This window comes from Hyla sarda, chromosome 7 (genome assembly GCF_029499605.1).
Source record: "Hyla sarda isolate aHylSar1 chromosome 7, aHylSar1.hap1, whole genome shotgun sequence".
NCBI lineage: Eukaryota > Metazoa > Chordata > Amphibia > Anura > Hylidae > Hyla > Hyla sarda.
Genome location: NC_079195.1, coordinates 43,328,413 through 43,349,878, shown reverse-complemented (window position 1 = coordinate 43,349,878; position 21,466 = coordinate 43,328,413). Strand labels below are relative to the sequence as shown.

At 48.1% G+C, this 21,466-nt stretch overlaps 1 protein-coding gene across 5 annotated transcripts in view; it reads left to right on the top strand.

Moving 5' to 3' along the window:
- The window catches only part of CPN1 (carboxypeptidase N subunit 1), a 96,253-nt gene that overhangs the window by 61,554 nt on the left and 13,233 nt on the right, over positions 1-21,466 (top strand). For all 5 annotated transcript variants that reach the window (XR_008846253.1, XM_056530072.1, XM_056530071.1 and 2 more), the window contains 4 exons: positions 9,527-9,638; positions 15,457-15,596; positions 19,153-19,252; positions 20,631-20,749. Coding sequence is in view for 4 of the 5 variants with exons in the window: in XM_056530072.1 (XP_056386047.1) it covers positions 9,527-9,638; positions 15,457-15,596; positions 19,153-19,252; positions 20,631-20,749 (471 nt within the window). In the remaining variant the exon portion in view is untranslated. The remainder of the gene's footprint in view (positions 1-9,526; positions 9,639-15,456; positions 15,597-19,152; positions 19,253-20,630; positions 20,750-21,466) is intronic.

Below are 21,466 nucleotides of genomic sequence, written 5' to 3'. Positions count from 1 at the left end.
CCGGGTCCCCGCTCCTCCCTGGAGCGCTCGCAGCGTTCTCTCATTCTCAGCACCCCGGTCAGACCTGCTGACCGGGTGCGCTGCGATATTACTCCCAGCCGGGATGCGATTCGCGATGCGGGACGCGCCCGCTCGCGATGCGCATCTCGGCTCCCGTACCTGACCCGTTCCCCGTCTGTGTTGTCCCGGCGCGCGCGGCCCCGCTCCTTAGGGCGCGCGCGCGCCGGGTCTCTGCCATTTAAAGGGCCGCTGCGCCACTGATTGGCGCAGCAGGCCTAATCAGTATTCTCACCTGTGCACTCCCTACTTATACCTCACTTCCCCTGCACTCCCTCGCCGGATCTTGTTGCCATTGTGCCAGTGAAAGCGTTCCCTTGTGTGTTCCTAGCCTGTGTTCCAGACCTCCTGCCGTTGCCCCTGACTACGATCCTTGCTGCCTGCCCTGACCTTCTGCTACGTCCGACCTTGCTCTTGTCTTCTCCCTTGTACCGCGCCTATCTTCAGCAGTCAGAGAGGTTGAGCCGTTGCTGGTGGATACGACCTGGTTGCTACCGCCGCTGCAAGACCATCCCGCTTTGCGGCGGGCTCTGGTGAATACCAGTAGCAACTTAGAACCGGTCCACCAGCACGGTCCACGCCAATCCCTCTCTGGCACAGAGGATCCACCTCCAGCCAGCCGAGTCGTGACAGTAGATCCGGCCATGGATCCCGCTGAAGTCCCACTGCCAGTTGTCGCCGACCTCACCACGGTGGTCGCCCAGCAGTCGCAACAGATAGCGCAACAAGGTCACCAGCTGTCTCAACTGACCGTGATGCTACAGCAGCTATTACCACAGCTCCAGCAACAATCTCCTCCGCCAGCTCCTGCACCTCCTCCGCAGCGAGTGGCCGCTTCCGGCTTACGATTATCCTTGCCGGATAAATTTGATGGGGACTCTAAGTTTTGCCGTGGCTTTCTTTCGCAATGTTCCCTGCACTTGGAGATGATGTCGGACCAGTTTCCAACTGAAAGGTCTAAGGTGGCTTTCGTAGTCAGCCTTCTGTCTGGGAAAGCTCTGTCATGGGCCACTCCGCTCTGGGACCGGAATGACCCCGTCACTGCCTCTGTACACTCCTTCTTCACGGAGATCCGAAGTGTCTTTGAGGAACCTGCCCGAGCCTCTTCTGCTGAGACTGCCCTGCTGAACCTGGTCCAGGGTAATTCTTCTGTTGGCGAGTACGCCATCCAATTCCGTACTCTTGCCTCCGAATTATCCTGGAATAATGAGGCCCTCTGCGCGACCTTTAAAAAAGGCCTATCCAGCAACATTAAAGATGTGCTGGCCGCACGAGAAATTCCTGCTAACCTGCATGAACTTATTCATCTTGCCACCCGCATTGACATGGGTTTTTCCGAAAGGCGTCAGGAGCTCCGCCAGGATATGGACTTTGTTCGCACGAGGCGGTTTCTCTCCCTGGCTCCTCTCTCCTCTGGTCCTCTGCAATCCGTTCCTGTGCCTCCCACCGTGGAGGCTATGCAAGTTGACCGGTCTCGCTTGACACCTCAAGAGAGGACACGACGCCGCATGGAGAATGTTACGCCTAGCGCTCCGGGTCCCCGCTCCTCCCCGGAGCGCTTACGGCGTCTCTCTCTCCGCAGCGCCCCGGTCGGTCCCGCTGACCGGGAGCGCTGCACTGTCATGGCCGTCGGGGATGCGATTCGCACAGCGGGACGCGCCCGCTCGCGAATCGCATCCCAGGTCACTTACCCGTCCCGGTCCCCTGCTGTCATGTGCTGGCGCGCGCGGCTCCGCTCTCTAGGGCGCGCGCGCGCCAGCTCTCTGAGACTTAAAGGGCCAGTGCACCAATGATTGGTGCCTGGCCCAATTAGCTTAATTGGCTTCCACCTGCTCCCAGACTATATCTGATCACTGCCCCTGCACTCCCCTGCCGGATCTTGTTGCCTTAGAGCCTAGTGAAAGCGTTACTGTGTTTGTCCATACTGTGTACTTGACCTCCTGCTATTGCCTTATTGACTACGATTCTTGCTGCCTGCCCCGACCTTCTGCTACGTCCGACCTTGCTCTTGTCTACTCCCTTGTACCGCGCCTATCTTCAGCAGTCTGAGAGGTTGAGCCGTTGCTAGTGGATACGACCTGGTCACTACCGCCGCAGCAAGACCATCCCGCTTTGCGGCGGGCTCTGGTGAACACCAGTAGTGACTTAGAACCGGTCCACTAGCACGGTCCACGCCAATCCCTCTCTGGCACAGAGGATCCACCTCCTGCCAGCCGGCATCGTGACAGTAGATCCGGCCATGGATCCCGCTGAAGTTCCTCTGCCAGTTGTCGCCGACCTCACTACACTGGTCGCCCAGCAAGCCCGACAGATCGCCCAACAAGATCACCAGCTGTCTTACTTGACCACCATGACACAGCAACTCCAGTCGCAGCTACAGCAGCTTCAGTCACAGCTACAGCAATTTCAGTCTCAGCTACAGCAGCAACAACCATCTCCTCCGCCAGCTCCTGCACCTCTTCCGCAGCGAGTGGCCACTCCTAGCCTCCGCTTGTCCCTGCCGGACAAATTTGATGGGGACTCTAAGTTTTGCCGTGGCTTTCTTTCACAATGTTCCCTGCACTTGGAGATGATGTCGGACCAGTTTCCTACTGAAAGGTCTAAGGTGGCTTTCGTAGTCAGCCTTCTGTCTGGGAAAGCTCTGTCTTGGGCCACACCGCTCTGGGACCGCAATGACCCCGTCACTGCCTCTGTACACTCCTTCTTCTCGGAAATTCGAAGTGTCTTTGAGGAACCTGCCCGAGCCTCTTCTGCTGAGACTGCCCTGCTGAACCTGGTCCAGGGTAATTCTTCCGTTGGCGAGTACGCCATACAATTCCGTACTCTTGCTTCTGAACTATCCTGGAATAATGAGGCCCTCTGCGCGACCTTTAAAAAAGGCCTATCCAGCAACATTAAAGATGTTCTGGCCGCACAAGAAATTCCTGCTAACCTGCATGAACTCATTCATCTAGCCACTCGCATTGACATGCGTTTTTCTGAGAGACATCAAGAGCTCCGCCAGGAAAAAGACTTAGATCTCTGGGCACCTCTCCCACAGTCTCCGTTGCAATCTACGCCTAGGCCTCCTGCCGAGGAGGCCATGCAAGTGGATCGGTCTCGCCTGACCCAGGAAGAGAGGAATCGCCGTAGGGAAGAAAATCTTTGTCTGTACTGTGCCAGTACCGAACATTTCTTGGTGGATTGCCCTATTCGTCCTCCACGTCTGGGAAACGCACGCTCGCACCCAGCTCTCGTGGGTGTGGCGTCTCTTGATGCTAAGTCGGCTTCTCCACGTCTCACGGTGCCCGTACGGATTTCTCCTTCAGCCAACTCCTCCCTCTCAGCCGTGGCCTGCTTGGACTCCGGTGCCTCTGGGAATTTTATTCTGGATTCCTTGGTGAATAAATTCCGCATCCCGGTGACCCGTCTCGTCAAGCCACTCTACATTTCCGTGGTCAACGGAGTCAGGTTGGATTGCACCGTGCGTTACCGCACGGAGCCCCTCCTAATGTGCATCGGACCTCATCACGAAAAAATTGAGTTTTTGGTCCTCTCCAATTGAACTTCCGAAATTCTCCTTGGACTACCCTGGCTTCAACACCATTCCCCAACCCTGGATTGGTCCACAGGGGAGATCAAGAGCTGGGGTACCTCTTGTTTCAAGGACTGCCTTAAACCGGTTCCCAGTACTCCCTGCCGTGACCCTGTGGTTCCCCCTGTAACCGGTCTCCCTAAGGTCTATATGGACTCTGCCTGCCATAAGAAGTGCCTCTCCCCCCCTCCCAGTCCAGTCAGGCAAGCCTCGGTGCCTCCTCATGGCCCCCGTCCTGGTGTCACACTGCCCCGTGCCAGGCCTCGCCCTCTGCCCTCCCTCCCCATTCCCACTCCTGCTGTACTGCCTGCCGTTGAGGAAACCCTCCATTCTTTCCCGGTGTCCTCATCCCAGGGGAGGCAGTTACCGGACAAAGAGAAGGGGAGACCTAAGGGGGGGGGGGGGTACTGTTACGCCTAGCGCTCCGGGTCCCCGCTCCTCCCCAGAGCGCTTACGGCGTCTCTCTCTCCGCAGCGCCCCGGTCGGTCCCGCTGACCGGGAGCGCTGCACTGTCATGGCCGTCGGGGATGCGATTCGCACAGCGGGACGCGCCCGCTCGCGAATCGCATCCCAGGTCACTTACCCGTCCCGGTCCCCTGCTGTCATGTGCTGGCGCGCGCGGCTCCGCTCTCTAGGGCGCGCGCGCGCCAGCTCTCTGAGACTTAAAGGGCCAGTGCACCAATGATTGGTGCCTGGCCCAATTAGCTTAATTGGCTTCCACCTGCTCCCAGACTATATCTGATCACTGCCCCTGCACTCCCCTGCCGGATCTTGTTGCCTTAGAGCCTAGTGAAAGCGTTACTGTGTTTGTCCATACTGTGTACTTGACCTCCTGCTATTGCCTTATTGACTACGATTCTTGCTGCCTGCCCCGACCTTCTGCTACGTCCGACCTTGCTCTTGTCTACTCCCTTGTACCGCGCCTATCTTCAGCAGTCTGAGAGGTTGAGCCGTTGCTAGTGGATACGACCTGGTCACTACCGCCGCAGCAAGACCATCCCGCTTTGCGGCGGGCTCTGGTGAACACCAGTAGTGACTTAGAACCGGTCCACTAGCACGGTCCACGCCAATCCCTCTCTGGCACAGAGGATCCACCTCCTGCCAGCCGGCATCGTGACAGAGAACCTATGCCTGTACTGTGCCGGTACCGAACACTTCTTGAAAGATTGTCCTATCCGTCCTCCCCGCCTGGAAAGACGTATGCTGACTCCGCACAAAGATGAGACAGTTCTTGATGTCTACTCTGCTTCTCCACGCCTTACTGTGCCTGTGCGGATATCTTCCTCTACCTTCTCCTTCTCTGCTATGGCCTTCTTGGATTCCGGATCTGCAGGAAATTTTATTTTGGCCTCTCTCATCAACAGGTTCAACATCCCGGTGACCAGTCTCGCCAGACCCCTCTACATCAATTCTGTTAACAATGAAAGATTGGACTGTACCGTGCGTTACCGCACGGAACCTATCCTAATGTGCATCGGACCTCATCACGAAAAAATTGAATTTTTGGTCCTCTCCAACTGCACTTCTGAAATTCTTCTTGGATTACCGTGGCTTCAACGCCATTCCCCAACCCTTGATTGGTCCACAGGAGAAATCAAGAACTGGGGTACTTCTTGTCACAAGGACTGTCTTAAATCGGTGCCCAGTACTCCTTGCCGTGACCCTGTGGTTCCCCCTGTATCCGGTCTTCCTAAGGCTTATATGGACTATTCTGACGTTTTTTGCAAAAAGCAAGCTGAGACTTTGCCTCCTCACAGGCCTTATGACTGTCCTATTGACCTCCTCCCGGGTACTACCCCACCCCGGGGCAGAATCTATCCTCTGTCTGCTCCAGAGACTCTTGCCATGTCGGAGTACATCCAGGAGAATTTAAAAAAGGGGTTTATCCGCAAGTCCTCCTCTCTTGCCGGAGCTGGATTTTTTTTTGTGTCCAAAAAAGATGGCTCCCTACGTCCTTGTATTGATTACCGCGGACTTAATAAAATCACGGTAAAAAAACGCTACCCCTTACCTCTTATCTCGGAACTCTTTGATCGCTTACAAGGTGCCCACATCTTTACCAAACTGGACTTAAGAGGTGCTTATAATCTCATCCGCATCAGGGAGGGGGACGAATGGAAGACCGCATTTAACACCAGAGATGGACACTTTGAGTATCTGGTCATGCCCTTTGGCCTATGCAACGTCCCTGCCGTCTTCCAAGACTTTGTTAATGAAATTTTTCGTGATCTCCTATATTCCTGTGTTGTGGTTTATCTGGACGATATTGTGATTTTTTCTGCCAACTTAGAAGAACATCGCCAGCATGTCCGCATGGTTCTTCAGAGACTTCGAGACAATCAACTTTATGCCAAAATGGAGAAATGTCTCTTTGAATGTCAGTCTCTTCCTTTCCTAGGATACTTGGTTTCTGGCCAGGGACTACAAATGGACCCAGATAAACTCTCTGCCGTCTTAGATTGGCCACGCCCCTCCGGACTCCGTGCTATCCAACGTTTTTTGGGGTTCGCCAATTATTACAGACAGTTTATTCCACACTTTTCCACTATTGTGGCTCCTATCGTGGCTTTAACCAAGAAAAATGCCAATCCCAAGTCCTCGTCCCCCCAAGCGGAAGACGCATTTAAACATCTCAAGTCTGCCTTTTCTTCCGCTCCCGTGCTCTCCAGACCTGACCCATCTAAACCCTTCCTATTGGAGGTAGATGCCTCCTCAGTGGGAGCTGGAGCTGTCCTTCTACAAAAAAATTCTTCCGGGCATGCTGTGACTTGTGTTTTTTTTTCTAGGACCTTCTCCCCGGCGGAGAGAAACTATTCCATCGGGGATCGAGAACTACTGGCCATTAAATTGGCGCTTGAGGAATGGAGGCACCTGCTGGAGGGATCAAAATTTCCAGTTATCATATACACTGATCACAAGAATCTCTCCTACCTCCAGTCTGCCCAACGACTGAACCCTCGCCAGGCTAGGTGGTCGTTGTTCTTTGCCCGTTTTAACTTTGAAATCCATTTTCGCCCTGCTGACAAGAACATTAGGGCCGATGCCCTCTCTCGTTCTTCTGATGCCTCTGAAGTAGAGGTCTCTCCGCAACACATCATTCCTCCGACAGTCTGATCTCCACTTCTCCAGCTTCCATCAGGCAAACTCCTCCAGGGAAGACCTTCGTTTCTCCACGCCAGCGTCTCAGGATTCTCAAATGGGGACACTCCTCCCACCTCGCAGGCCATGTGGGCATCAAAAAATCCTTGCAACTCATCTCTCGATTTTATTGGTGGCCGACTCTGGAGACTGATGTTATTGATTTTGTGCGGGCCTGTACTGTCTGTGCCCGGGATAAGACTCCTCGCCAGAAGCCTGCTGGTCTCCTTCATCCTCTGCCTGTTCCTGAACAGCCTTGGTCACAGATTGGTATGGACTTTATTACGGACTTGCCCTCATCCCGTGGCAACACAGTTGTTTGGGTGGTCGTTGATCGATTTTCCAAGATGGCACATTTTATTCCTCTTCCTGGTCTTCCTTCAGCGCCTCAGTTGGCAAAGCAATTTTTTGTACACATTTTTCGCCTTCACGGTTTGCCCACGCATATCGTCTCAGATAGAGGCGTCCAATTCGTGTCTAAATTCTGGAGGGCCCTCTGTAAACAGCTCAAGATCAAATTAAACTTCTCTTCTTCTTATCATCCCCAATCCAATGGGCAAGTAGAAAGAGTTAATTAGGTCCTGGGTGACTATTTACGGCATTTTGTTTCCTCCCGCCAGGATGACTGGGCAGATCTTCTACCATGGGCTGAATTCTCATACAACTTCAGAGTCTCCGAATCTTCTGCCAAGTCCCCATTTTTCGTGGTGTACGGCCGTCACCCTCTTCCCCCCCTCCCTACTCCCTTGCCCTCTGGTTTGCCCGCTGTGGATGAAGTGACTCGTGATCTTTCCACCATATGGAAAGAGACCCAAAATTCTCTTTTACAGGCTTCATCCCGGATGAAAAGATTTGCTGATAAAAAAAGAACTCCCCCCATTTTTGCTCCCGGAGACAAGGTATGGCTCTCCGCTAAATATGTCCGCTTTCGTGTCCCCAGTTACAAACTGGGACCACGCTATCTTGGTCCTTTCAAAATCAAGTGCCAGATCAACCCTGTCTCTTACAAACTCCTTCTTCCTCCTTCTCTCCGTATTCCCAATGCCTTCCATGTCTCTCTCCTTAAACCACTCATCCTTAACCGCTTCTCTCCCAAAGTTGTTTCTCCAACTCCAGTTTCCGGATCTTCTGACGTCTTTTCTGTGAAGGAGATTCTAGCATCCAAAACGGTCAGAGGTAAAAGATTCTTCTTGGTCGACTGGGAGAATTGCGGCCCTGAGGAGAGATCCTGGGAACCTGAGGACAACATCCTGGACAAAAGTCTTATCCTCAGGTTCTCAGGCTCCAAAAAGAGGGGGAGACCCAAGGGGGGGGGGTACTGTTACGCCGAGCGCTCCGGGTCCCCGCTCCTCCCCGGAGCGCTCGCAGCGTTCTCTCATTCGCAGCGCCCCGGTCAGACCTGCTGACCGGGTGCGCTGCGATATTACTCCCAGCCGGGATGCGGGACGCGCCCGATCGCGATGCGCATCTCGGCTCCCGTACCTGACCCGTTCCCCGTCTGTGTTGTCCCGGCGCGCGCGGCCCCGCTCCTTAGGGCGCGCACGCCGGGTCTCTGCCATTTAAAGGGCCGCTGCGCCACTGATTGGCGCAGCAGGCCTAATCAGTATTCTCACCTGTGCACTCCCTACTTATACCTCACTTCCCCTGCACTCCCTCGCCGGATCTTGTTGCCATTGTGCCAGTGAAAGCGTTCCCTTGTGTGTTCCTAGCCTGTGTTCCAGACCTCCTGCCGTTGCCCCTGACTACGATCCTTGCTGCCTGCCCTGACCTTCTGCTACGTCCGACCTTGCTCTTGTCTTCTCCCTTGTACCGCGCCTATCTTCAGCAGTCAGAGAGGTTGAGCCATTGCTGGTGGATACGACCTGGTTGCTACCGCCGCTGCAAGACCATCCCGCTTTGCGGCGGGCTCTGGTGAATACCAGTAGCAACTTAGAACCGGTCCACCAGCACGGTCCACGCCAATCCCTCTCTGGCACAGAGGATCCACCTCCAGCCAGCCGAGTCGTGACAACACTTTATGCTAGACATTTGATACAGATAACATTTTGACATTTATGTTACCTTATATTGACTATATGCATTGGTTTAGTATCAGGAGTACTTTCTGGCCAGGAAAGTATCCTGACAGCAGACATAGACTTTTGACTTACTGGAATGACTGTAGCTTTGCAGCCTTCCAGGTTCTGGTCACTAGCACTGAGGTATCTGGTGTTTGCTGTTCCTCAGTAAAGAAGAGTCTGAGAGAATTGTAATGGCCGGCCCCCTGATATAGAGGGAGGCTGAGCCAAAGCCCATTGGTCAAGCTCCGGGTCAAGTGTTAAGCTGGTGCCCTCTGGGTAACATGTGACAACATAAACATAACATGTGACATTTCACAGGTCCTTTTGACAACTGCTGGATTCCTCCAAAGGTCCTTTATACTAACTATACATTAGGACACTGACTATCCATAAAATATAATAGATAACAGTACAGTAACAGCAGGGGAGATACTGCAGGAGAGCCCCCAGGTCACTGAGGAACTCAACCTGACAAGGGTAGTACAGAACCATGTTCTGTACTGGGACATTACACATTCGTCTCTCACCCACCATCAAGACCTTCAAAAGCAACCTGAAAACCCATCTATTCAAGATAGCCCGCAGCCTACAATAACCCTGTATGAGGGTACATTCTTACATTGCTCATTATTTATAGGGCTACGAATGTTACATTTGATTAGCTGATGTGTGACTTCTTATGGCCATCTCTCTACAGCTTGCAATGGCATATTCCTATGCCCATGGCTGGATGCACCATGGCTGGAACTGTGGAGACTACTTCCCTAATGGGATTACTAATGGAGCCTCTTGGTATTCCCTTTCTAAAGGTAAGAACTAAATATCCCAAAAACTATTCATGTTTTGATCAGTGCTAAGGCCCCCACCGATCAATAGATAGAGGCACGAAGCAGCATACTTTACTCCCTGGCGAAGTCAGGCTCCAGAGACTTACTGTATAATAAAGCCTATCTCCTTCAGGGAGACATATTGAGCACTGAGCTGGGGAGTGGAAGGCACTGCTATTTGCTTGTCCCAGATATATCTAGAGGTTGGGGTTGCATTAGCACTGAGACCCCAACCAATCAAAACATTTGGCATGTCTGTGTTACATGTAAACAGATTTTTATTTTATTTTTTTAACAACAGTAAAGATTAGAAAAACATGGCTGCTTTTTAAAATAGTGCCACACCTGTCCATGAGTTGAATCTGGTATTGCAGCTTAGCTCCATTAAAATGAAGAGGACTGAGCTGCGTTACCACACATGACATGTGATCAGGTTTGGTACAGTTTTTGGAAGCAATCACCCATGTTTTTATAATGATGTACAACCCCTCTAAATGACATATATCATGTAGAAAAACGTATCCCCTAACAAAGGATATGAGATAAGTTTTAGATCGTGGGGGGTCTGACCGATGGTCCTGGCTCCCCCTGGGAACAGGGTGTGTCGTCCCCCACATGAAGCGAAGCCCCCTCCATGTATCTCTATGGGAGAGCTGAAGATAGCCGAAGGCCCCTGCTTCCTGCGGGGGTCGACAAACCCTATTCCGGGAGAGAGCCAGGGTCCCATGCAGGAGATCGTGGGATGCCCTAGCACTTCGACCCCCCCCACGATCAGTTTTTCTGCATGATAGTTCTCCTTTAAGGATATGTCAACAGGTTTAAGCTGAAATTCTAGTACATAAAAAGGACTTAAAAACAAAAGGAAACCACAACTGTTCCAGCGCACCTAAAGTGTTGAAACATGCATTTTTTGTAATTCAAATGTTAGTTGAGTTTTCTGGAAACTTCATAGTGAAAACACATGAAACTGGAGTGTTTGAGGTCATGGAAGGCTAAACCGAGCAAATGCTTAGAAAAAGCTAATGAGATTATTTCTAGGGGTGTAAATTATTACCGCTATATAAATACTTGGGCTGCAAACACCACTGTGCTCACAACACAACATTCCAAGTCCTGCATTAATTCTCCAGCTAAATTTGGCACAAAAGACATCTTTGTTTTATTAGGGGCCTGTATTGAATGCTTATTTGAATACTTGTATGGTGCAGGGTCTTTGGCGACAATAACCCGGCAATAGTGGAACGCTCTAACTTTTGATTAAGTTTCAGCAACAAGGACAACAACATCAAGTGCAACATTAAGAATGTCAATGTGAAAGGTCAGTCTCTCGATGAGGGCAACACACTTCTCTTGGCCCCAGGCACTTTACAAACATCAAGCACTCCATGAAATACCACTACGACGCCGCAGTCAGCAGATCATTGGTCACTATGGCTAGGGCGGTTTCTGTAGAGTGGTGGTGAAAAAAGCCAAATTGTAGATGGTCAAAAAGTGAGCTGGATGAGAGGTGGAAGGACAGTTCAAGGTAGCAAGCCAACAAAATAGGTGAGGCCAGGCACGACTGACCGAACTATCGTAGGAAAGAGCTGATGAATATAAGTAGTGGGCTGTGAGTCCTTAGCAGACCAGCAGGGAAGGGAGTGCTTCACGTATGTATGTATACAGATACAAAGGCATCACACAATGCTTACATTCAATAATTACTATGTCCACATTAGGCCACCATGAAATGCTGGGAGTTTTTAGTTCTGAAAATATGTGAATGCAGCATTGGAATATAATTCATGTTAAAACAGTAATAATGCACAAAGTTATGGTCCATACACTAAGCATTGCTGCAACAATCCTCTAACAACTGCCTTTAGAGGAAATATTGGAAAATATATAGAAATATAGGATAGGTTGGGACTCAAATGCCCCATCTATTGGTGGAGATGGGGCCCACCAGGTTTTGCTTTTTCGCCAGATGCTCATCCTCCTGTCCCTCTTATTATAAATGTACAGAACAGGCCGCTCTATTAATAGAAGTGGCTGGATTGATGTTGGCTGAGCTAGCATTTGGCTTCCCGTTATCTCTTGTTCATGGCCAACCATAGTGGCTGCCAGGTCCTCCTCAATGTCATAAAAAAGATAAGACAGGTTGAATTTTTCCCAACAAATCTAGATTCTGCTGAGGAAAGCACCATTGATGAGATAAGCGGTGTCGCTGGCCGCCCTTCATTTCCATCTACCTTATTAACTAAGTATCTGCTATCTATAAAGGCTGGAATATTTTATTAAACTTCTTCCATTGCAGACACTTGGCCAATAGAGATTAGGATTAGTGAACACTTTATAGGACTGCTGAGTAGTGATAGAATTTTTATCTATGTAGCATTCTTGTTTTTTCCTGATTTTTTTTTTTTTTTTTACTGTGGTGTTTTTTTCAAAACCTTATTTAGTATTTTCAATAGAATTAAAAACAAATACAATAGAGGACCCACAGGTCATAACATAGTGTGAGAAACAAGTCACACCAAACAACATAACATAACAGAATAGTTTGTGTCACATATCAATGCATAGGAATCCTAATAGGTCTCACAGTGATGTCTACACTATTATAGTAAACAATCATACCTTCAAGTTACGGAGTCGTACTTACATTAGAGCCTACTCTCTGCAAATGCGTCTTGAAAGTACAATACTCCCATGCCATATGGCGGAGCATGGAAGACTTGGATATACTTATCCTATGAAAAAAACTATTTTCTCCATAGTACAGATATGGGTAAGATTAGATACAATTTTAACTAAGGAAGGTTCATCTGTAGATTTCCAAAACTTTGTTATAGCCGATCTAGTGACCGACAGTAGGTGGAAAAGAACCATTAGAGTGGTAAAGGAGAGGGGTTCAAGGGTAAGTGAGAGCAACGCGACTTCAGGTCCCTAGAGGACAGGTCCCTTTACTTGATTGGTCACAAGGGACTGCACGTCTGCCCAAAACTGCTGCCGTGCCGGACACGACCACCAAACGTGTGAGTGAACCCATATTGTTATTACAATGCCAGCAAAGTGAGGATGTGTTAGGATAGATCCTGGCCAAACAAGATGATGTTAGGCACCAGCGATACAGTAGCTTGTGAGACGATTTCAAGTGGCCCACACAATGGGATCATTAAAGGGTAAGGCAAAAATGGCAGCCCATTGTTGTGATGTAAAGGCGGTACCCAAGTCCCTCTCCCATGCATCCTGAAAAGCTGGGCATGCTTGGTTAGATAGTTCTAACAAGGCAGCATAAGCTTTAGAAATACCTCCCCTGTCATCATGCGATTTAAGGAAATGTAGTTCATAGCTGCTCAAGGCGGTTTCTAAGACCCATTTGAGGTAGTACTATAAGTGTCGGACTTGTATATGTCAGGATCCGGACTGGTATGCAGCGAGGACACTGGAGGTGGATCCTCTGTGTCAGTGTGGTGATGGCATGGGCCGTACCAGGGGAACGAAATCTAAGGGGTTACTGGTTTTCACCAGAGCCCGCCGCAAAGCGGGATGGACTTGCAGCGGCAGGTAACCCCCAGGTCGTTCCACCCGATAGCGACTCGACCCCAACTGACAGCTGAGACAGGCGCAGTACACAGGGACAAGGCAAGAGCAAGGTCGGACGTAGCAGAAGGTCAGGGCAGGCAGCAAGAGTCATAGTCAGGGGCAACAGCAGAAGGTCCGGGTACAAAGGCTTGGGAACACACTAAACGCTTTCTCAGGGCACTAAGGCAACAAGATCCGGCAAGGACAGGAAGGAGAAGTGGGTTTTTATCTACAAGGAGCAGATGGAAGCTAATTAGGGTGATTTGGGCCAGGCACCAATTAGCGGTGCGCTGGCCCTTTAAATCTGAGAGCCCCAGGGCGCGCGCGCCCCAGACAGAGGGGCCGCGCACACCGGGACCCAGCAGGAGATCGGGACAGGCGAGTGGGACGGGATGCGATCCGCGAGCGGGCACGTCCCGCTAGGCGGATCGCATCCCCCCCCCGGGCACAACAGAGCAGCGTCTCCGGTCAGCGCTGCCGACCGGAGCGCTGCAGGGCAGAAGACGCCGCAAGCGCTCCGGAGGAGGAGGAGGAGCCAGAGCGCTCGGCGTAACAGTATAAACTAAGGGGGACATTTTTCATTGTTGCTTTGGTAAGCGAGTTCTGTAGGCATTTTTTTGTTTAATATTAACAACATTTTGTTACGAGGGCTTGTGGGGGAGTGTTTTTTGGAATAAAAGTTTTTAAATGGTTTAATTTTTTTTTATTTTTATTTCCTTTACAGGCTTAGGAGTGGAAGCCTTCTTATAGAAGGAGTCCATTACTAAGTCGGGGCTTAGCGTTTGCCCCAAAAACAGCTAGTGCTAACCCCCAATTATTACCCTGGCACCCACCGCCACAGGGGTGTCGGGAAGAGCCGGTACCAACAGTCCCGGAGCATCAAAAATGGCGGTAACAGGTTATCGTTATTTAGGCTGGGGACGGCCAGTAACAATGGTCCTCACCCACCCTGGTAACGTCAGGCTGTTGCTGCTTGGTTGGTATCTGGCTGAGAAAAAAAATACAGGGAACCCTATGTAAGTTTTTCTTTTATTTTTTTATTATTTATGGGGGGAAAAAAAACGTAGAGTTCCCCATATTTTCATTCTCAGCCAAATACCAACCAAGCAGCAACAGCCTGATGTTACCAGGGTGGGCGAGGACCATTGTTACTGGCCCTCCCCAGACTAAATAATTCCAGCCTGTTACTGGCTAGGCCCAGGAGCACCATATTTGACGCCCCTGTTGGTATCGGCTCTTCCCAGCACCCCTGTGCCGGTGGGTACCGGGGTAATAATCGGGGGTTAGCGCTAGCTGTTTTTGGGGCTAATGCTAAGCCCTGGCCTAGTAATGGATTCTGTCTATAAGACAGCTTCCACTACTAAGCCTGTAAAGTAAATAAAAAAAGCATGTTTAAAAAACTTTTATTCCAAAAAACGCTCCATCATAAGCCCACGCTAACCATTTTATTAATATTAAGAAAAAAAAACACTGGTCATCGTCATAGTCCACAGGATACTCGGACATGAAATGAGAAGGAAAAAAAACAAGGAAAATAGGTTAGTACATTTTATTGTCACCCACCCGCACATTTCCCGCCCGCACTGCATGACTACAACTCCCAGCATACCCTTACAGTAAGGACATAATGGGAGTTGTAGTCATGCAGCGGGGCTGGGGGGAGATGTGCAAGCTTATGACAAGCTTGTCACCTGCCCCCACTGCATGACTACAACTCCCAGCATGCCCTTACAGTAAGGACATGCTGGGAGTTGTAGTCATGTGGCACGGGCGGGTGACAAACTTGTCATCCGCCGGCCCATCTAACACACTCCTTCGTGGCGCACAACTACAATTCTCCGCATGTTCTAACAGTAAGGACATGCTGGGAGTTGTAGTAGTGTTGCGTGGGCTGGAGATGTGCGGGCGGGTGACAAGCTTGTCACCCTCCTATTTATCTCCTACCCGCTCGTCCCACCGTGCCTGTGAAAATGAAAGTAAAAAAAGTTGCGCAAAAAGTCTCACGTGCGACTTTTGGTGCGACTTTTGAAAATGCTGTGATAGGCAAGTTTGTAAGCCAGGTCTGACCTTGATTACACTTGTGACTTTTTGAAGGGGGTTTGCGACTTTTATTTGCTTATGTGCAACTTTTGCAATGATAAATCCTGGAACAATGCAATGTGAACACTGTAAATTGCTTAGGTAGGGCAGATTGGTATTTTTCCCTTACAATGTTTTTTTATGTACCGCTCAGGTATGCAAGACTTCAATTACCTTTTTAAGAATTGCTTTGAAATTACTCTGGAGCTGAGCTGCATCAAGTTTCCACGTGAAGAGGAGCTGGAAAGGGAATGGTTTGGTAACCGGGAGGCTCTGATCACATTTATAGAACAGGTGAAAAAAAAAAAGGTGTTGCCTTGAAAATTGTGACATTTACTGTACTTTGGCCTCTGCGCTATTTAAGTGTATAAATCCCTTACTAATGGGTAAAAAGTACAAGAATGCCAAATACAAACATATGGCCTTGCACTCTTAGGTTATGTTCACACTACGGAATTCCCCCAGTGGAATTCCGCGAGTAGAATTCCGCGGTGTGAACTTAGTGTGAATGGGTCTCCGCGAGACCCGTTCACACTGCGGAATTTCAGCGGCGGACAATTCCTGAAATTGTTCCGTGCAAACAAAGAACATGTTCATTCTTTGCGCGAAAGTCCGCGAGTACTGTATAGCCATCAATGGTGACAGCGCAGTGCCGTGCGGTCCTACCGCCGCCGCCGGCTGCCAGGCTGAATCTGCGCTCCCTGAATTCTGCGAGCAGAGATTCCGTTCACACTCCGTAGTGTGGACATACCCTTAGAGGTGTTGAAGTCCTCTACTGTGGCGCTGTGTGCCTCGGCCTTCATAGGTAGGTTTCTTATGTTAAAGGGGTACTCCGGCCCTAAGACATCTTATCCCCTATCAAAAGAATAGGGGATAAGATGTCTGACCGAGTGGGTCCTGCTGCTGGGGACGCCCGCAATCTTGCATTCAGCACCCACCTCGGGGAGCTGCACGCCGCACTGCGAGCTTAGAATCTGCCTCGTGACGATCACGGGGCCGGAGTATCGTGACGTCACCATGTGACGTCACTCCCAGCCCCCGCTATGCAAGTCTATGGGAGGGGGCGTGACTGCCGTCACGCCCCCTCCCATAGACTTGCATAGCGGCGGCGGGGTGTATAAAATGTCTTAGGGCCGGAGTACCCATTTAGATTCTATAACTCCAAATGCAAGCAGAAAAGAAGAAGCAGTATTCTAGTAGAGGACGTCTCCAAACATGGAGCTCGATAAAGTGCGTATGGCCGAGAATGAAGGCTATACGGTCACAGGGCTCAGCCATGTCATGAACCATAAAGATTGCAATATTCTTGCTTCACTACATGTAGGTTTATGCTCCAGGGATATGGAGGTCAACATACACAGAGATTCATATGGCATAAATGAGCTGCTTTCATCAGTAGACCCAAACTCAAGGATATACCTATAAAGCAAAACTGAAGTAACCTGGGAGAGGGAAATGAAAGAGGAAGAACAGAACACTAAGGCTACACATCATGGCCCCTACTTGCCTGAGGCCACATAAGCTGCATACACTACTCACTTTGTTGGGTGTCCAACTTCACAGTTAATATGATGTTGCCCGGCAAATATAGAACAGACTACGCTCAGTGATACATTTTGTTTTATAGGCCCCAAAAACTCGACAGCGTTTACTGGTAGTAGTCATATAGTAGAGGAATAATTGTCTCTGTGTTCTTTTGGCCAAGCAGGAATTGGGGCATTTATAAACACAGAGCGCTTTGTGCGGGGCTGGCCGGCGGGTTTGTATGTCTTAGTAACAAGCACGTAATTAAATGTGACACTTTGATTAGCAAATCACTTACTGGGCTTCTCCAGGATTCTAAAGAAGTGCCCCCCACCAGTCCCCAGCCAAGTCCTTTCCTTCTCCACTGCGACTGTACATAGATTGGGATCTTCATCCAGTCAGGGTTATTATCACTTCAAAAAAAATGTGTCAAGTGTTTTGTTTTAGTTGCAATTATTCATTTTTAGGTATATATCACATTACATTATATCTTTAATTTTTATTTTTTTTCCTGGTGGGCTGGCCATTTTAGAGGCCAACCTCTTGTATTGTCAGTGCTACACTATACACTCCGATCAGCCATAACATTAATACCACTTGGCAAAAATTGTAGTTCCCCCTTGTGCCACCAAAACAGCCCTGACCTGTAGGGGCATAGAATGACCAATACTTCTGAAGGTTTTCAGTGCTGTTTGGCACCAAGACCATAGCAGCAGATTCTTTAAAGCAATACTGCAGCCGAAAAGAACTTATCCCCTATCCACGGGGGGATACAAGATATTCAGTGGATTCTCAGCAGCTAAGATCAGTTTTTATGGGAAAGCATTAAATTCACTACACTTAAAGCGTACCCGTCACATCCAACAAAATTTTTTTTTTTCATATATCACTCAGTACCTAATCCTGACCATGTACATCTAATTTTGATGTGTCTAGCACCTTTATTTATTTTTTTATCACACTTTTAGCTCACTAATCTGAATTCCTGTCAAAGGGAGGGGGCGTGGCCTCATTGTGCAGGTCTCCGCCCCCTCCCTCAGTATGCTGTCTGTTCACATCTCCCCTAGCATTAGCAAAACTACAACCCCCAGCTTGTCCTCACTGACAGTAGCGGGACACAAGCTGACAGTGGGAGGATTTTTCCTCCAGCTCTGAGCCCTGCGTTCACAGCTGTCAATCAAGGAAGTGTCCATGACATAGGTGATGATGCATGGACACAGCAGGACTAGTATGTGTCCAAGCAGCCAGGGGGGGGCAGTTGTATGACTGGCTTTTTCAGTATGAAATACTGAAAATTTTCTAATGAAAGCAATTGTAAAACCTATTGGTTATACATGCTTTACAACGTATCAAACGTTTTTGTATCTGACAGTGCCCATTTAAATCAAGCTCCTTATATATTGACGCCATGCCCCTTTGTGCAAAAGTGAAATCTTTTTAACAAAATGAGGCATGTGCAAAAATTTCCCTTTTATACAAAAAAATAAAATAGAAAAAAATAAAATAAAAAAGAAACAGAAGACTGGTATACAAGTCTTATTAAAGGGGTACTCCCGTGGAAAACTTTTTTTTTTTTTTAAATCAACTGGTGCCAGAAAGTTAAACAGATTTGTAAATTACTTCTATAAAAAAAATCTTAATTTTTCCAGTACTTATTAGGGTCTGTATACTACAGAGGAAATGGTTTTCTTTTTGGAACTCTGCTGACATCATGACCACAATGCTCTCTGCTGACATCTCTGTCCATTTTAGGAACTGTACAGAGCAGCATATGTTTGCTATGGGGATTTTCTCCTACTCTGGACAGTTCTAAATGGACAGCAGAGGTCAGCAGAGAGCACTGTGGTCATAATGTCAGCAGAGAGCTCTGTGTTCCAAAAAGAAAACCATTTCCTCTGTAGTATTCAGCAGCTAATTAGTACTGGGAGGATTAAGATTTTTTTTAATAGAAGTCATTTACAAATCTGTTTAACTTTCCGGCACAGTTGATTTAAAAAAAATAAAAAATTCCACAGGAGTACCCCTATAAGTTCCTCCAAATTGTTGGGAAACGCTGCACTAGAGCTTCTGAGACCCTATCGAGCTGCCAGTGATGGTGTTGGTGAAGCCGCCGCTGTAGTCTACAAGCTCACTGCATGTTCCATCACTTTAATACAAATATTCACATTAAGGCAAATATCATGTAAAAATTCCTTGTTGGCAGGATAAATAATGTAAATGCCATAACTAGTTTAATGTGTGATTCTACTACCTAGTGTATCAAGGCAATGCAGCTAAATGCGAATGTTGACTACAAAGGACTTCAATTATTGTTATTTTGGCCTAGGTTCACAAAGGAATTAAAGGGATGGTGACAGACGAGAATAATAATGGTATAGGCAATGCTGTGATCTCAGTTGCAGGCATTAGCCATAACATCTTTTCCGGTAAGTCTTGATTCAGATCTTATACCTTTCTCAAATTCCAATTTTGAATTACTTTAATTTAATTAAATTAACTGACTTAAAGGGGTACTCCGGCCCTAATACATCTTATCCCCTATAGGGGATAAGATGTATGATCGTAGGGGTCCCGCCACTGGGGACCCCCGTAACCTGTCATTGCGCACCCACCTTTGTGAGCTCCCATACACTTACATTGAGGGGGAGGGGCGTGACGTCACGATACTCCAGCCCCGTGGTCGTCACGCTACATACTCGGAGCCTCCAGCACTGCGGAGAGCACACAAAGGTGGGTGCGCAATGACAGATTGCGGTGGTTCCCAGCGGCGGGACCCCTGCGATCATACATCTTATCCCCTATCCTTTGGATAAGGGATAAGATGTATTAGGGCCGGAGTACCCCCTTTAAAGGGGTACTCCACTGGAAAAAAAATAATTCTCAATCCACTGGTGCCAGAAAGTTAAACGGATTTGTAAATTACTTCTATTAACAAATCTTAACCCAGTACTTATCAGCTGCTGTATGTTCCAGAGGAAGCTATTTTCTTTTTGAATTTCCTTTCTGTCTGACCACAGTGCTCTCTGCTGACACCTCTGTCCATTTTTAGGAACTGTCCAGAGCAGGAGAGGTTTGCTAGGGGTTTGCTCCTACTCTGGACAGTTCCTAAAATGGACAGTGGTGTCAGCAGAGAGCACTGTGGTCAGACAGAAAGGAAATTAAAAAAGAAAAGAACTTCCAAATTTACAAATCAGTATAACTTTCTTGCACCAGTTAATGGGGTATTCCAGGAAAAACCTTTTTTTTTTTTTTTATATATATATATATATATATATATATCAACTGGCTCCAGAAAGTTAAACAGATTTTTAAATTACTTCTATAAAAAAATCTTAATCCTTCCAATAATTATCAGCTGGTGAAGTTGTTTTCTGTCTGGCAACAGTGCTTTCTGCTGACATCTCTGCACAGAGTAGAAGAGATTTGCTATGGGGATTTGCTTCTAAACTGGGCGGTTTCCCGAGACACGTGTCATCAGAGAGCACTTAGACAGAAAAGAACAACGCAACTTCATCAGCTCATAAGTACTGAAAGGATTAAGATTTTTTTTATAGAAGTAATTTACAAATCTGTTTAACTTTCTGGAGCCAGTTGATATATAAAAAAAAGTTTTTTCCTGGATAACCCCTTTAATTAAAAAAAAATAATATATATATATTTATATATATATATATATATATATATATATATATATATATATATATATATATATATATGTGTGTGTGTTTTCCAGAGGACTGTCCCTTTAATTAATTTATTTTAATTTAATGAACTGACTTATGTAAAACCATGCTCTTCCTATAGGTGAAGAAGGAGATTATTTCCGCCTGTTATTACCAGACACCTACACAGTAACTGCGTCAGCAGAAGGGTACTATGCGAAGACCGCAACTGTAGTAGTTGGACCAGATGAGGCCACGGTGGTAAGTTTTAAAGGGGAAAGCTCTGGGGGTTGCAGAGATACCAGGAGCAATCGGACTCTTGTTGCCTCTCCGTGCCACAAAAGGAGACATCAGTATCCTAACTGGTACATGGTAGGTGTGGGCCCTGTTACAGATTTTGCATTGGGTCTTCAAGTGACATGTTGGGCATGAGGACTAGAGATGAGCGAACTTACAGTAAATTCGATTCGTCACAAACTTCTCGGCTCAGCAGTTGATGGCTTTTCCTGCATACATTAGTTCAGCCTTCAGGTGCTCTGGTGGGCTGGAGAAGGTGGATACATTCCTAGGAAAGAGTCTCCTAGGACTGTATCCACCTTTTCCAGCCCACCGGAGCACCGGAAAGCTGAACTAATTTATGCAGGAAAAGTCATCAACTGCCAAGCCGAGAAGTTCGGGACGAATCGAATTTACTGTAAGTTCGGTCATCTATAATGAGGACATTTCAGGTCATGAGGAGAAGTGACTGCATGAGGGTTATAGTATTAGCTACGGTTACATAATCTTTCATAGGTGTTGATACAGTAGACCACTACTGTACTGTGACACAACCTTAACTGGCTATGCCGAAACAGCTTCCCTTATTCACCCAGTGCTAGTATTGTGCACATTTAGAAAAGGAACTTTTTAAAGACAAAAAAATTGTAAGAAAAAAATAAAATTGCCCCTTTAGATGAGAGTATATATTGTTGTATTTGT